The sequence below is a fragment of the Hippocampus guttulatus genome, chromosome 15 (assembly GCF_054856545.1).
Source record: "Hippocampus guttulatus isolate MCC_2025c chromosome 15, RoL_Hgut_1.0, whole genome shotgun sequence".
Lineage (NCBI taxonomy): Eukaryota > Metazoa > Chordata > Actinopteri > Syngnathiformes > Syngnathidae > Hippocampus > Hippocampus guttulatus.
Window position 1 is genome coordinate 2,357,266 of NC_141275.1, and position 12,878 is coordinate 2,370,143.

Sequence of the window (12,878 nt, forward strand, 5' to 3'; positions counted from 1 at the left end):
CCGGGCTGCAATGTGCGTCGAGCTTTGTGACATCAGTGCACCATTCTTCGTTGATATAGAAGCAAATTTCACCATCTTTCGATTTCCCTGATATCTCCGTGTCGGGATCGGCTCGGAGTAGGCGGAATCCGGGTGGCGGTCACTGAGCCAGGTTTCAGTGAAGCAGAGCGCAGCAGAACGTGCAAAGGTTTTGTTGGTCTTTGTGAGGAGAAGAAGTTCATCCATCTTGTTTGGCAGAGAACGTAGATTAGCAAGATGGATCGATGGGAGCAGGGTTCGAAATCCACGCTGCCGGAGCTTGACTAGCACGCCGGCTCGCTTCCCCCTTCTCCGACGGCGTTTCCATGCTCCATACAGCGCAGCCGCTCCGCTCGCTATTTGCTCCGAAAAACCTTGTGGATTTTCGTGTGCTGGTGAAAAAAGTCAGAGCGTAGACTCCCCAATGTTAAGCAACTTTTCCCTCGTGTAAGCAATGACAAAATGAAGAAAAAATGACAAAAACAGGGCTAATACTAGGGAGCGTGTAACCGAGGCTGCCATACTTGTCGGCGCCTGATGCTTGCCAACTGCTATCCTCTTTTGAACTACCCCATCCCTCATTAATCTCAGATCTCATCATCAAATCCAAGATTTCCTCCTGTCAGCTCGATCCCCTCCCCACAGTTCTGGTCAAATCCTGCTTACCCTCTCTGCTTCCATTCATTTCAGCCATTATTCATTCCTCTCTATCCACTGGTATTGTTCCTATCACCTTCAAAATTGCAGCTGTCACCCCAATCCTGAAAAAACCCGGTTCAGATCCCAATAACCTATGCCCCATCTCTCACCTTCCTTTCATCTCTAAAATTCTCGAAAAATTGTTGCCTCTCAGCTCCACTCCCACCTCACCTGCAATAGTCTTTATGAACAATTCCAGTCCGGCTTCCGTCCCCGTCACAGTGCAGAAAAAGCCCTCATAAAAATCACAAATAATCTTTTCATGGCAGCAGACTCTCATTCTCCTTGACCTGAGTGCAGCATTCGACACCATTTCTCACCCCATCCTCCTTAATAGACTCTCCACCATAGGCATCACCCACACCCCCCGAAGTTGGTTCCACTCTTATCTCACTGGCCGCTCTCAGTTCATCCAACTCAATTTCTTCACTTCACAATACCTCCCAGTCTCCTCTGGTGTACCCCAGGGTTCTGTCCTCAGTCCCCTCCTTTTCATCATCTACCTTCCTCCCCCTTGGCAATATTTTTCGCAACTTTGGTATACACTTTCACTGCTTCGCGGATGACACCCAGCTCTACCTCTCCAGCAAACCCGATGCCTCCCTCCCACCCTCCTCCCTCTCCAACTGTCTCTCAGAAGTCAAATCTTGGTTCACCCATAACTTCCTCAAGCTAAATAGCAGTAAAACAAACTCCTCCTCGTTGGTACCAAATCCACCCTACACAAAGTCGACAGTTTTTCCCTCACAATTGATAATTCCACTGTATCTCCTTCCCTCCAGGTCAAGAGCCTGGGTGTTATCCTCGACAGCTCACTATCTTTCCACTCCCACATCAATAACATTACCCGGTCCGCATATTTCAACCGTCTCCGTCCCTCTCTCGCTCCTCACACCACTGCTATCCTTGTTCACAGTCTCGTCACCTCCCGTATCGACTATTGCAATTCACTTCTTTTTGGCATCCATCACAAATTCCTCCATAAACTTCAACTTGTTCAGAATTCAGCAGCCCGGATCATCACGAGAACCCTCTCCTTCCATCACACCACCCCCATCCTCCGACAGCTCCACTGGCTCCCTGTCAAACTCAGAATCAATTTTAAAATACTTCTCTATACATTAAAAGCCATCCATAACCTTGCCCCCCCCTATCTGTCAGATCTTCTTCAGATTTCCATTCCCTCTCGCTCACTCAGGTCCTCATCCTCCCTCCACCTCTCTGTACCCTCTGCCCGTCTCAGCACAATGGGGTGCAGAGCCTTCAGCCGCTCTGCTGCCAAACTCTGGAAATCACTTTCACCCAGTATTCGTAATATTGACTCTCTTCCCACATTCAAAACGAAGCTCAAAACCCACCTATTCAGACTTCATATTCAACTTAAATCTATCTCTTCTTTTATTTATAATTTTATCTGTGGTTTTATTGTATGCTCTTGGTTGTAGTGTCCTTGAGTGCTGTGAAAGGCGCTTACAAATAAAAATAAATGTATTATTACTCTTGAGTCCTGCTTCCCCCCACAAGGTGGAAGCGGCCCCTGTAAACAGACGGTAACCCGTGAAGGAGGGTGAGTACACCACTCCACTCGGGTTTCGCTGGAGGAAGCAATCTCCTAGCCACGGCCCGCTGGTGACGTCACTATAACATTTTGGTTTGTTTTTCTATGGGGTTTACTTATAGGTGGGGTTTAATTTTCGGTCGTAGTTGATGTCCTTTATTGTTAATTAGCCGGTCGCGCATTCTAGTGGGCTAGAGTGTAAGCAGGAGAACTAAAATGCCGTGCACCGTTGAACAGGGGTTCCATAAAATGGGGGCTCGTCCGGGAGCTGCTGTGTGACACTTCTGCTTTGGCTGACCCTTCCAGTCCCCTCTCATTATCTGAGCTTCAAACCTGGTGTAGTGAAACGAACATTAATCCCGATCATGTGGTTATTGTGAGTATGGTGCCCAGTGACACAAGTATTGTTGAGGTTGAAGAAGTACTCGAAGCCGTCAAAGCGTTCGATAGGGTCAGAGTCAGAGCACAAAAGTCTCAACTCAACGGAGAAGTGCTGTTGTGTGAGACCCGTGTCAAACTTGACCCAACCAGAGTTCTGGCACGGGAAATAGCACAGGTCGTGATAATTGGCCTTGACTGGTAAAGGAGTGGAGAAGTGGGCGTGGTAGGGGAGAGGAAATGTTTGTTAGCCACCGGCCGCTTGGTCAGGTACAGGTGTGTGCTCTCTCGCCGTTACGACTTTGTGTTGTTGACTGGTTTTCCACGCACCAAGTAGGCTGTGACGACTGGTCACGTCGGACCCATTTAGTGAAAAAAAAATAAACTCTTTCTTGATCATTCGATCCGACAATTGAGGATCGAGCTGAATACGTCGGATCGCAATTCCCTGTCACTGAGGACATCGTGGGAGGAAAGAACGCTGTACTCTGTGAGGACAGCGTGGGACTATTTTTTTTCCTTCTCGCTCTCTCGAGTCGAGTTGGCTCCACAAGTCCTGCTTCCCCACACAAGGTGGAAGCGGCCCCTGCAAACAGACGGTAACCCGTGGAGGGGGGTGAGGACACCACTCCACTCGGATTTCGCTGGAGGAAGCAATCTCCTAGCCACAGCCTGCTGGTGACGTCACTGTAACATTTCGGTTTGTTTTTCTATGGGGTTTACTTATAGGTGGGGTTTAATTTTTGGTCGTAGTTGATGTCCTTTATTGTTAATTAGCCAGTTGCGCATTCTAGTGGGCTAGAGCAGGGGTTCCCAACCGCCAGTCTGCGGACCGGTACCAGTCCGCAGGGCATTTGGTACCGGGCCGCACAGAAAGAACTTGCCTTAATTCCATTTTATTTATTTCGGAATACGAAAGATGTTTTATTTTGAAAAATTTCCGGATTCTCCGTTACATCCATCTGTGTCACGCTTGACACACGTCAAGCCACGCTTCTCCGTCACATGACCGATTACGCTAAAAACAAAGCGCCGGAGCTCGCAAAATGAGAAAAAAACTGCTGGAGATCGCAAATGACGGCGGCCTTAAAAGTACGTTCGAGACAACCGGATGAAAGTTATGGCTGAATACTCTGAGATCGCCACAAGAGCACTGTTGCTATTTCCGACATCCTACATGTGTGAGGCCGGGGTTTTCTGCAGCAATGGCGACTAAACAAAATTACGAAGTAGACTGGATATAAACCACACACTTGAGGTGTCATTGTCTCCTATTACCCCGAGATGGGACCGTCTGGTTGCAGAAAATCAAGCTCGGGGCTGTGGTGAGTCCTCATTTTCATGCATTTTGAATTTGCGTCGTATAGTATTTTGAAGGCATGAAACATCACCATAGTGATCAGAGTGTTGCGGCCAGATTAGACGCTCCTTGTGTTTCTTATTATATTTCAAAAACACCACAGTTTTCATGCAGCTCATACCATATTATTTTGTTGTATTATTTCCGCCACACCTTCAATGCCGGTCCCTGAAAATATTGTCTGACATAAACCGGTCCGTGGGGCAAAAAAGGCTGGGGACCCCTGGGCTAGAGTGGAAGCAGGAGTACTAAAACGCCGTGCACCGTTGAACAGGTGTTACATATGTAATCACATCACATAATCAACTCACGTTCGGCAGTATATTGCATATCCTCCTCTAGCAAAAGTTTTGTGAGTCAACAACACAGCTACAGTATTTTCGTGTTAGTTCAAACATGCCTGCTTGCGGGTTGCATCTGTGATTGGCTGAATGAATGGCTGGAGATTCTACAGAACATCTCCTTCGTAACGAACCCACGACCTCTGTACTGTGAGGTCAACGTGCTAACCAGTCGACCACTGGGCCGCCCATGCAAACCCCTCATCAGAAAAAAAGAATCTGAACGTCAAATTTGATTTTGCAAAGAAGTTCAGAGATAAGCCACAAAGGTTTTGGAACAAAGCTGCATGGACTGACGAGACTGTAATTAACTTCTAACAAAGTGATGGAAAAGCCAAAGTATGGAGAAAGAAAGGATCACTCTTCTGTGAAGCATAGTGGAGGTAATGTCATGGCTTGGGCTTGCATGGTGGCTTCTGCAATGGGCTCACTTGTCTTTATTGATGATGTTTTTTTGCTCTGTGGACTCTTTTTGTTCTGCTAAAAGACATTCAAGGCTGTCTGAAACTGCAGAGGGCCTGTACCCAAAACAGTTATCTGGACTTTCTTTGGATGGAAAAACCATACGGACACAAGTCCTATCTCCCTATTTTCATCTCATTCTCCCGAGCTTGTGACTGATAAGCTGCAGGGGCAATGTTTTCGCTGTGTTCATGTTGTCTCTTGAGAATTGTACAGTTTTTAAATGTACACTACGTATGCTGAGGTTTTGTTCTCTGGCTCAAACCATCCTCCCTTTGAGAGAATGGTTGGAGTCTATCGTTTGTTTCTTCTCCTCTTCCCGACAGTTTTCCTTTCACATCTAAGATATTGGGGTGCTTAACAGCGACCCGCCAAGCTTCTCATTCTGTCTCCCCATGTTGATTATTGCTGTGTTGTCTATAGGGGTGTTCACACGGCAAGATTTGGTCCGGTGCTACGCCGGGGCTGCCCCAGTAGAGCGTTCACACGTGCAAATTAGCTCCGGCGTAGCCCCGGAAAACAGTTTACACCGGACCAAATTTGATCCAACTCAGGGAGGTGGTTTAAAAATTTGCTCCAGAGCAAATGCTTGTTAGCGAAGCAGCACCGATGTAAATTTGCACATGTGAACGCAACTGGGTTAAATTTGCTCCAGAACAAGTGCTTGTGAAGAGTTTACGTACGGTGAGAATGCATTGCTTTCGCGCTCTGTCGGACTTCCGTCATGTGTTTGTTTAATAACGACACAAGACTTGGCTGGTAACATCTTTCCTTTTGTAGGAGACTGGACTGTCTCGGAGTTGTTTGTGTAGTTTGTTCCTTTGTTGTGTGTCCACAACCCCCCGCGCCCCCATGTAATTTATTTTGTGATTTCCTCTCTTGATTTTCTGTTTGGCGCATTACGTGTTTGCTTTTCTGAGTGTCATTGAAGTCATCGTTAATTTACGTTTTCGGGGGCGGTCACTCTCGAGCAGAAGGCACGGAGACCGAGAAGGAGAAGGACGTGCCTGTCCAGTAGTCGCTTGAGTTGTGTATACGTTTTAAAAAGAACCAACACGACAGCTCATTTGTTTTCTGTCGTTTTGCTCCGCTGCAGAAACTGCCGTGTGAACGCAAGTGGGGCTGCACCGACGCTGTGCCGGTGCAGACACGCTCAGCGGCTTTGTACGTGTGAACGCTCCACACAATTTGCTGCGGTGCAAAATATATCGCAACAAAATACATCGGTGCAGCGCCGGAGCAAATGTGTGCCGTGTGAACACCCCTTGTGTTACTCTGAACGGGTTGTAACTGGGAAGTAAATTCCTTGTTTTTTTTTCTTTTGCATACATGGCCAATAAATCAGATTCTGGTGTAACTCCTGATGGATAAAGCTGAATGAATTCGGAGGTCTACAAAACCATCTTACAATGACCCGAAACATACTGCCAACACAACACAGTACCTCATCAGGGCAGAAAACTGGAAGGTCTTAGTGGAAGAGCCAAACTCAATATGGCGACCGCTTGAAAAAAAATGAAGGATGGTACAGTGAAAGTCCTCTAGAACGAAACCTACATGGGCGAAAATACCCCCTAATGTGAAAAAATCTTCATGCATTAACACCATTCCCATTCTACTGCCCCCCATACGACGAAAAAAAACCCCTGTTGCATTATACGAAATAATTTTTTCTGCTCCAGCCTCGCGAAGACATTCACTCCAACGAAGTCTAATCCAACAGGGACCTCTACTGCTTCGTTCGGAAATGGCAACAGCAACCACCACACTGGTTTACATAGTGAACGATGTTTATTTCGGTCACAGCTGTGAGTTTCCTGAACGCAACATACTCATAGCTGCTCTGCCAGGCTTACCGAGCATCATCCTGACCTCCGATTGGCCAAGAGGGACCTCACTGTCTATGTGTGTAGATACTGAAGCTAGATCCGTAGAAGATAGAGTGGAATGCATCCGATTAGCTGCTCAGAGTAAATTGCTTATGGCTCGACGGGCATTCAAATAAACTAACGTTTCCTCGTATTACAAGTAAAGCATTTTCCTCGAAAATGCTTTACTTGTTATCATGCTAAAAACCTTACGCTAACTGGAGCGCGAATGAGAGAGAAGCGCTCCAGTTAGCGTAAGGTTTTTAGCCTTCGAGTGCTAACTATGGCCATCGAGGACTACGAAGTGTCCCGTGGCTGGCTTAAAAGTTCACTGCATGACATGAGCTGAGCAACGCTGTCTTGGGTGGCGATCGAGGAGAGGTCAAGTTAGAGACAGTGAGATGGTGGAAAGAAAAACCACCGGGTCCAAGAAGTATTTGTTATTGTTAGATTCAGACGAGCATGGACGTTGCATTGCTAAAATGGCTACAAAACGGACCTTTGGATGTCAATCAGCTAAGACAAGAAGAGCTCTGATGCTGGAAGAGAGGGGAAAAGTGATCAAAATAAAATACATTATCCAAGAAATTGATGTAAGCGAAAGTGAATGCTGATTGTAAATTTCGCAATTTCCTTTCCCTTTTTTTCTTTCTACACTGACAATATGAAGTGTCAAATAAGTGTGTGCTCATACTTATGCACTATTGAAATAAAAATAGAGTACACATACGATTGTGTGTGCGTGTACACATATGTTTGTGTGTGTGTGTGTTTGTGTTTACATCTGAGATTAAATTTGCTACAGTGAAAAACCCCCTGTTGTGAAAAATTTCTTGCTGCAAACATGATTTCGTTGTAGAGGGGTTCCACTCTACTTAAGTGTGCAGACAAACATGTGGGCACGTGCGTGTGTTTCACTGTATCGGGAATACAAACTGTGTTTCTTTTGACAAGCACAAACAGAATCAGGCTGAATCAAAACCTTTTATTCATTCCGAACCGTTTACCCTGAATAGTAGACGGAGTGATGAGTGATGCAAAAAAAAAGTTTGTTTTCGGTAAGCTTTTAAAATACCTTTGCTCATGGTCTCTTACTTTGAAATTATGTAACTTGTATGACAAATACAATCAGGGAAATAATCTTTTTTCGGCGTGTTGCCTTCATACAAACCCCAATTCCAAAGAAGTTGCAGTGTTGTGTCATACATAAGCAAAAACGGAATACAATGCTTTTAAAATCCTTTTCAATCAATTAAACTTCAAAGACAGGTTATTTCATGTTCAAACTGATGAACGTTACTGAATATTCTGTCATTTTGAATGAGATACTTGAAACACATCCCAAAAAGATCAGGGGCAAAGACTGGGAAAGTTGAGAAATGCTAAAAAAAAATCCCAACAAAAAAAACCCCAGTTGTTTGGAGCATTCCATTTGTGAACAAGTTAATTGGAAACAGATGAGTGTCATGATTCGGTATAAAAGGAGAATCCCCAAAAGGCTCAATTCAGTTGTTCACAAGCAAAGTTGGGGCAAGGTTCACTACTTAGTGTGAAGAAAACAAATGATCCAACAGTTTTAAATTATTTATTTACATAAAATTGCAGGCAATTTAGGGATATTATCATTTGATGACAAAGTGGAAAAGTGTGCTGTGGTCTGACGTGTCCATGTTTTTTTTTTTTTTTAAATCAGGGCCATTGTGCCCACTCGGCCAAAGAGGGAAAGGACAATCCAGATTGTTCTAAGTGCAAAGTTAAAAAGCCAGCATCTGTGATGGAATGGAGGGGGTGTTACTTAACAGTTCTGTGCAGGTCCCAATAATCCTGAAAGGTATACAGCAGGGGTGACCAAAGTCGGTCCTCAGGGGCCATCCTGCCTGTTTTCCAGCTCTGACACACCTGATTCAGATGATGGCTCATCAGCCAGCTCTGAAGCAGCATTAGAACTGTCATGATTCAGACGAACCAAATAATGTTTTTGGATCCCAAAATAGTACACACCAGACAAAAACTCTAACAAAAATGTTTAATACAAAAACGCACCGACAAAGTAGAAACATGAAGCACTGGTCAAATAAGGACCAGGAAATGACAAAACGATAACCAAAAGCGCTTGTACAAAAGGCAAGGAAGAAAATTAACCCGAGACAAAGAAAACGAAATGCCAAGAACCCAATTCACGTAAGATAAAACAAAGATAAGAAACAAAAACTATACTCACGAATAGTGATTGGTCCAGCGACACCGATGCTTTGGGCTCACAGAGCAATCCACGTGTCGGTGCGTGTACTGCTTCATGACGATCATGTGATCAACACGTCTACTGCGCCGACGCAGTCCAGGCGGCGTCGACTCAGTCCAGTGGGCGTCGACGCAGCAAAAGCCCGCCACACAGTGTTTATAAGGAAGTGCGTCTAGTGACACAATGCCACCTGCCGAAACAAGCTAGACCTCACCCTCGCTCGAACAAAACAATATATTTGAGCAAAAAGGAAAACACACAGATTATCAGAAAAACGTGTCCATCTGACTTCGAACGTCACGTCGGCTAGGCTAGTTTAGCTGTTGTCGTAGTTCAAAGCTTCTTTAATATGTGACGTGGGTTGCGTCGGCGCCGTGAGTACGTGCTCGCGCTCACGCGCGCACAGCAGAGAGCACCGGACTATCGGCTGCTGAGTCACTCGAGTGGCGTTGCTACAGTACGTGCATATTATGGAGCAGCTTCAGGACAAAGCAAATTGTCCGCCGTATAGATCCATAGATCCATTTTGACCTCCTTGTATTCAAATCTCCTTGTCTCACCAAGTGCCTCTCAGATTTAGGATAAGATATCCTTTATTTGTCCCACACTGGGGAAATTTACAGTACACAGCAGCAAAATTGGGGGGTAGAAAGAAGAAAACCAAAGTGTTTGCATGCACAAAAAATAAATGATTCAGAAAAGAACTGTACACAGTTCAATATATTTGACATGTCTTATTCCATTGTGTGTGTGTTCGCCACAGCAGGTGAAATAGCATGCAAGAAAAGCGACAGACTGAAATTTAAAACACTGGAGCATCTTATTTTTCTAAATAAAAATTTGTGAAGACAAAGCCCACAAGCATCCTCATTCACATGATTTTCACATTATTATACATTTATTTATAAGCGTCTTTCAAGACACCCAAGGACATTATTGAAACACATTGAATGATACAATATGAATGGATGGATGTGAATGATATTGTATACACTTCATCATCAAATCAGTCAGTTCAGTCTGTCAAGTGGGTTGGCTGCAGGAATTTTGAAGGTCCAGCAGGTGGCAGTGGTCAGCGACACAGTATCAGCACAGTATCAACACAGTGTGTCAGTGTGTCGACACGCCTCACGAGGCCTCATGGACCCATCACTACTCACGAACAAAGGAACCCGAGAACAAGAGTAAACATGGCGAGAGTGAGAAATCAAGAAAAAAAGGTCACATGAGCAAGAGCAGCAGCAAGGGAAACAATCCTCTGACTACCAGCAGAAAGTTTGTTGGTCCTTAAATACAGGTTCCCTAATTACAGGATTGGCAGCAGGTGTGCAACCAGCAACAACGCTCAGCCTGCCACCTGCTGGTGAAGCCAAGAACAGGAACATGACAAGAACGACCCTGATTATTTGAATCAGGTGTGTTGCACCCGAGAGAGCTGGAAAACAGGCAGGATGGCGGCCCCTGAGGACCGACTTTGGACTTTCCAGCTCTCCCGGACATCCCTGGTATACAGGTTTTGGAGCAACATGTGCTGCCATCCAAGCAACATCTATTTCAGGGAACTTGCTACGTTTTTCAGCAAGACAATGTCAAGCCACTTTCTGTATGTGTTACACCAGTATAGCTTTGTAGTAAAAGACTTTGAGGAGACTGGCCAATCAACAGTCCAGACCTGTCACTCATTAAACAAGTGTAGTGCGTTATGAGGCATAAAATAAGACAACCAAGACTCTGGACTGTTGAGCAACCGAAATTGTATGTCAATCAAAAACAGGAAAGAATTCCAAAAAACAAACCTTCAACAATTTATCCTCAGTTCCGAAATAATTATTGACCATTGTTAAAAGCAAAGGTGATATAACAGAGTGGTAAACCCATGTACAAACACCTTTGAACATGTTGCAGGCATAAAATTCAAAATGAATGTATATATATTTGAAAAAAAAACCCAAACAATAATATTCATCAGTTTGAACATTAAATATATTTGTAGTTTATTTAATTGATTATGGGTTGAAAAGGATTTGCAAATTCTTGTATTCTTTTATTTGTTAGGCAGAGTCAGGCAAAATGATCTGAAACATTTGTAGGTTAAATAAAAGTCAAATAAAGTAAAGAAACAAAATGTGTTTTTATTTTCGAAAAGTACATATAATGTAATTCTGTTTCATTCTGTTTTAAAAATTAAATGAAGTTCTGGCGGTGCGAGGTCGGTTGGTTGATTTTCGTTTCTATGTAGATCCAGTCGCTCTGAAGTTGGTAACCCATAAGATCGTGTTTCGAGCTGGTACGGGATCATGTCTACCAAGATTGAAGTGCAAACGGAACGCTCGCTGTGTTGCAGTTACAGATTCATTTGTTTTGATAAATGTTTCCACAATAAAAGCCCAATGCTCACCAGTCCCAAGTCATGGCAGCAACTGAAAAAGAAACGAAAAACAATGGCATTATAAAAAACAAAGCAAAATGGCATTATATGAAAAAATAAAATGGCATTACATGTACTTTTTGAAAATAAAACTATTTTTTGTTTCTTTACTTTATTTGCCTTTTATTTAACCTCCAAATGTGTTAGATCATTTTGCCTGACGACGTATGTTACACAACATCCCAACTTCGTTGGAATTCGGGTTTGTACAATGAATGTTTTTATATGCACTGGCTCATCAGTTCATCATTTAAAGGCTCACTTGCTAACCAAAGATAACATAACACTTACAAAGTAAATGAGAGTACCTATTAGAAGTGCTCTTTGGCTTCAGTATATCTTTTCTTAATCCCCTGTTGTAAAAAGTGAGCATGTTTGGTTAATTTACTCCAAATTGGGGCCTGCGTATCTCCAGGGCCAAGCCTATTAGTGAATGATATATATAATTGTTTATAGACCCAGTGAATAGCCTGCTGGGTTTTGGGTTTTTTTTTTGGTTGTGTGGAGAGGCTTCTCTTCATAATCTGCATGTGAATCTGTCTTTCTTTTTTTCTTTTTTGTTTTTTGTATATTTGTTCCCATTCTTTGACCATTGCCAGGCTGAGAAGATGGTCCAACTGAGGCTGTATTCAAATGCGGTACGCGAGAGGAACAAAAACATGACTAAGATTCCCTTTCTGTTGGCCAAGGACCCAGTAGGCAAAGACAGGAACGTTCCCAGGATTAAGGTGTGTCAGGATTTTTGTGTACTTGTTTGTCTAACCTGTCCCTCTTTGCTATTGTGACTATATAAAAAACACAATTTTGGATGAAAAAAAATGAAGAAAGCACATTAGCTTAGATAACAAAATAGTAGTGCTAACAAGATTTAGGCACTACTGTAGGCTAGTAGTGTTACTAATATTAGTATGTACACTGTATATATATCGAGACTACCGGTGTATATTTTCTATGATTTTCATTTTACAATTTGTATCTCCATTTGTATACTCTTTGTCTCTGTCTTGGTCTGTCTCAGGCTTTGGAGTATGCTAAGACCATAGTCAAGCCTCTCAGTCAGCCTCCTCAATCAAAATTAAGTAAAACACAACAGTTGGGAGATTCTATTGGACGCACTCCTTGTAAAGAGAGCTGGAACATTTCCCAAGAGGCCACCGTTGACCTTCTTATGAAACGTCATAAAGAAGAAAAAGAGGCCCTCTCCAGAAAGGTGCATGTTATTTGAGGAAATCGAAGAGTCTTCTTGTTGAAGATTGGCTTCATTTATGATCTCTTTAAGCTATTATTTGTGATGAGTCGCTAATTTCTTCTTTTTTTCTTTCATAAAATGTTTGTTTTTGTTGAGTTTCTTGCGGCAGCACGGTGATTGACATGTTAGCACGTCCGCCTCAGTGCAGAGGTGCAGGGTTCGATTCTGGCTCTGACCTTCCTGTGTGGAGTTTACATGTTCTCCCCCTGCCTGCATGGGTTTTCTCCGGGTAACTCAGATTTCCTTCCACATTCCAAAAACATGGATGGTAGGTT

At 43.6% G+C, this 12,878-nt stretch overlaps 1 protein-coding gene across 1 annotated transcript in view; it reads left to right on the forward strand.

Moving 5' to 3' along the window:
* Window positions 1-12,579, forward strand: part of jhy (junctional cadherin complex regulator) — a 62,578-nt gene extending 49,999 nt beyond the window's left edge. The window contains exons 7-8 of the mRNA XM_086131880.1: window positions 11,954-12,082; window positions 12,373-12,579. Coding sequence (XP_085988006.1) covers window positions 11,954-12,082; window positions 12,373-12,579 — 336 coding nt within the window. The remainder of the gene's footprint in view (window positions 1-11,953; window positions 12,083-12,372) is intronic.
* The last annotated feature ends 299 nt before the right edge of the window (window positions 12,580-12,878 follow it).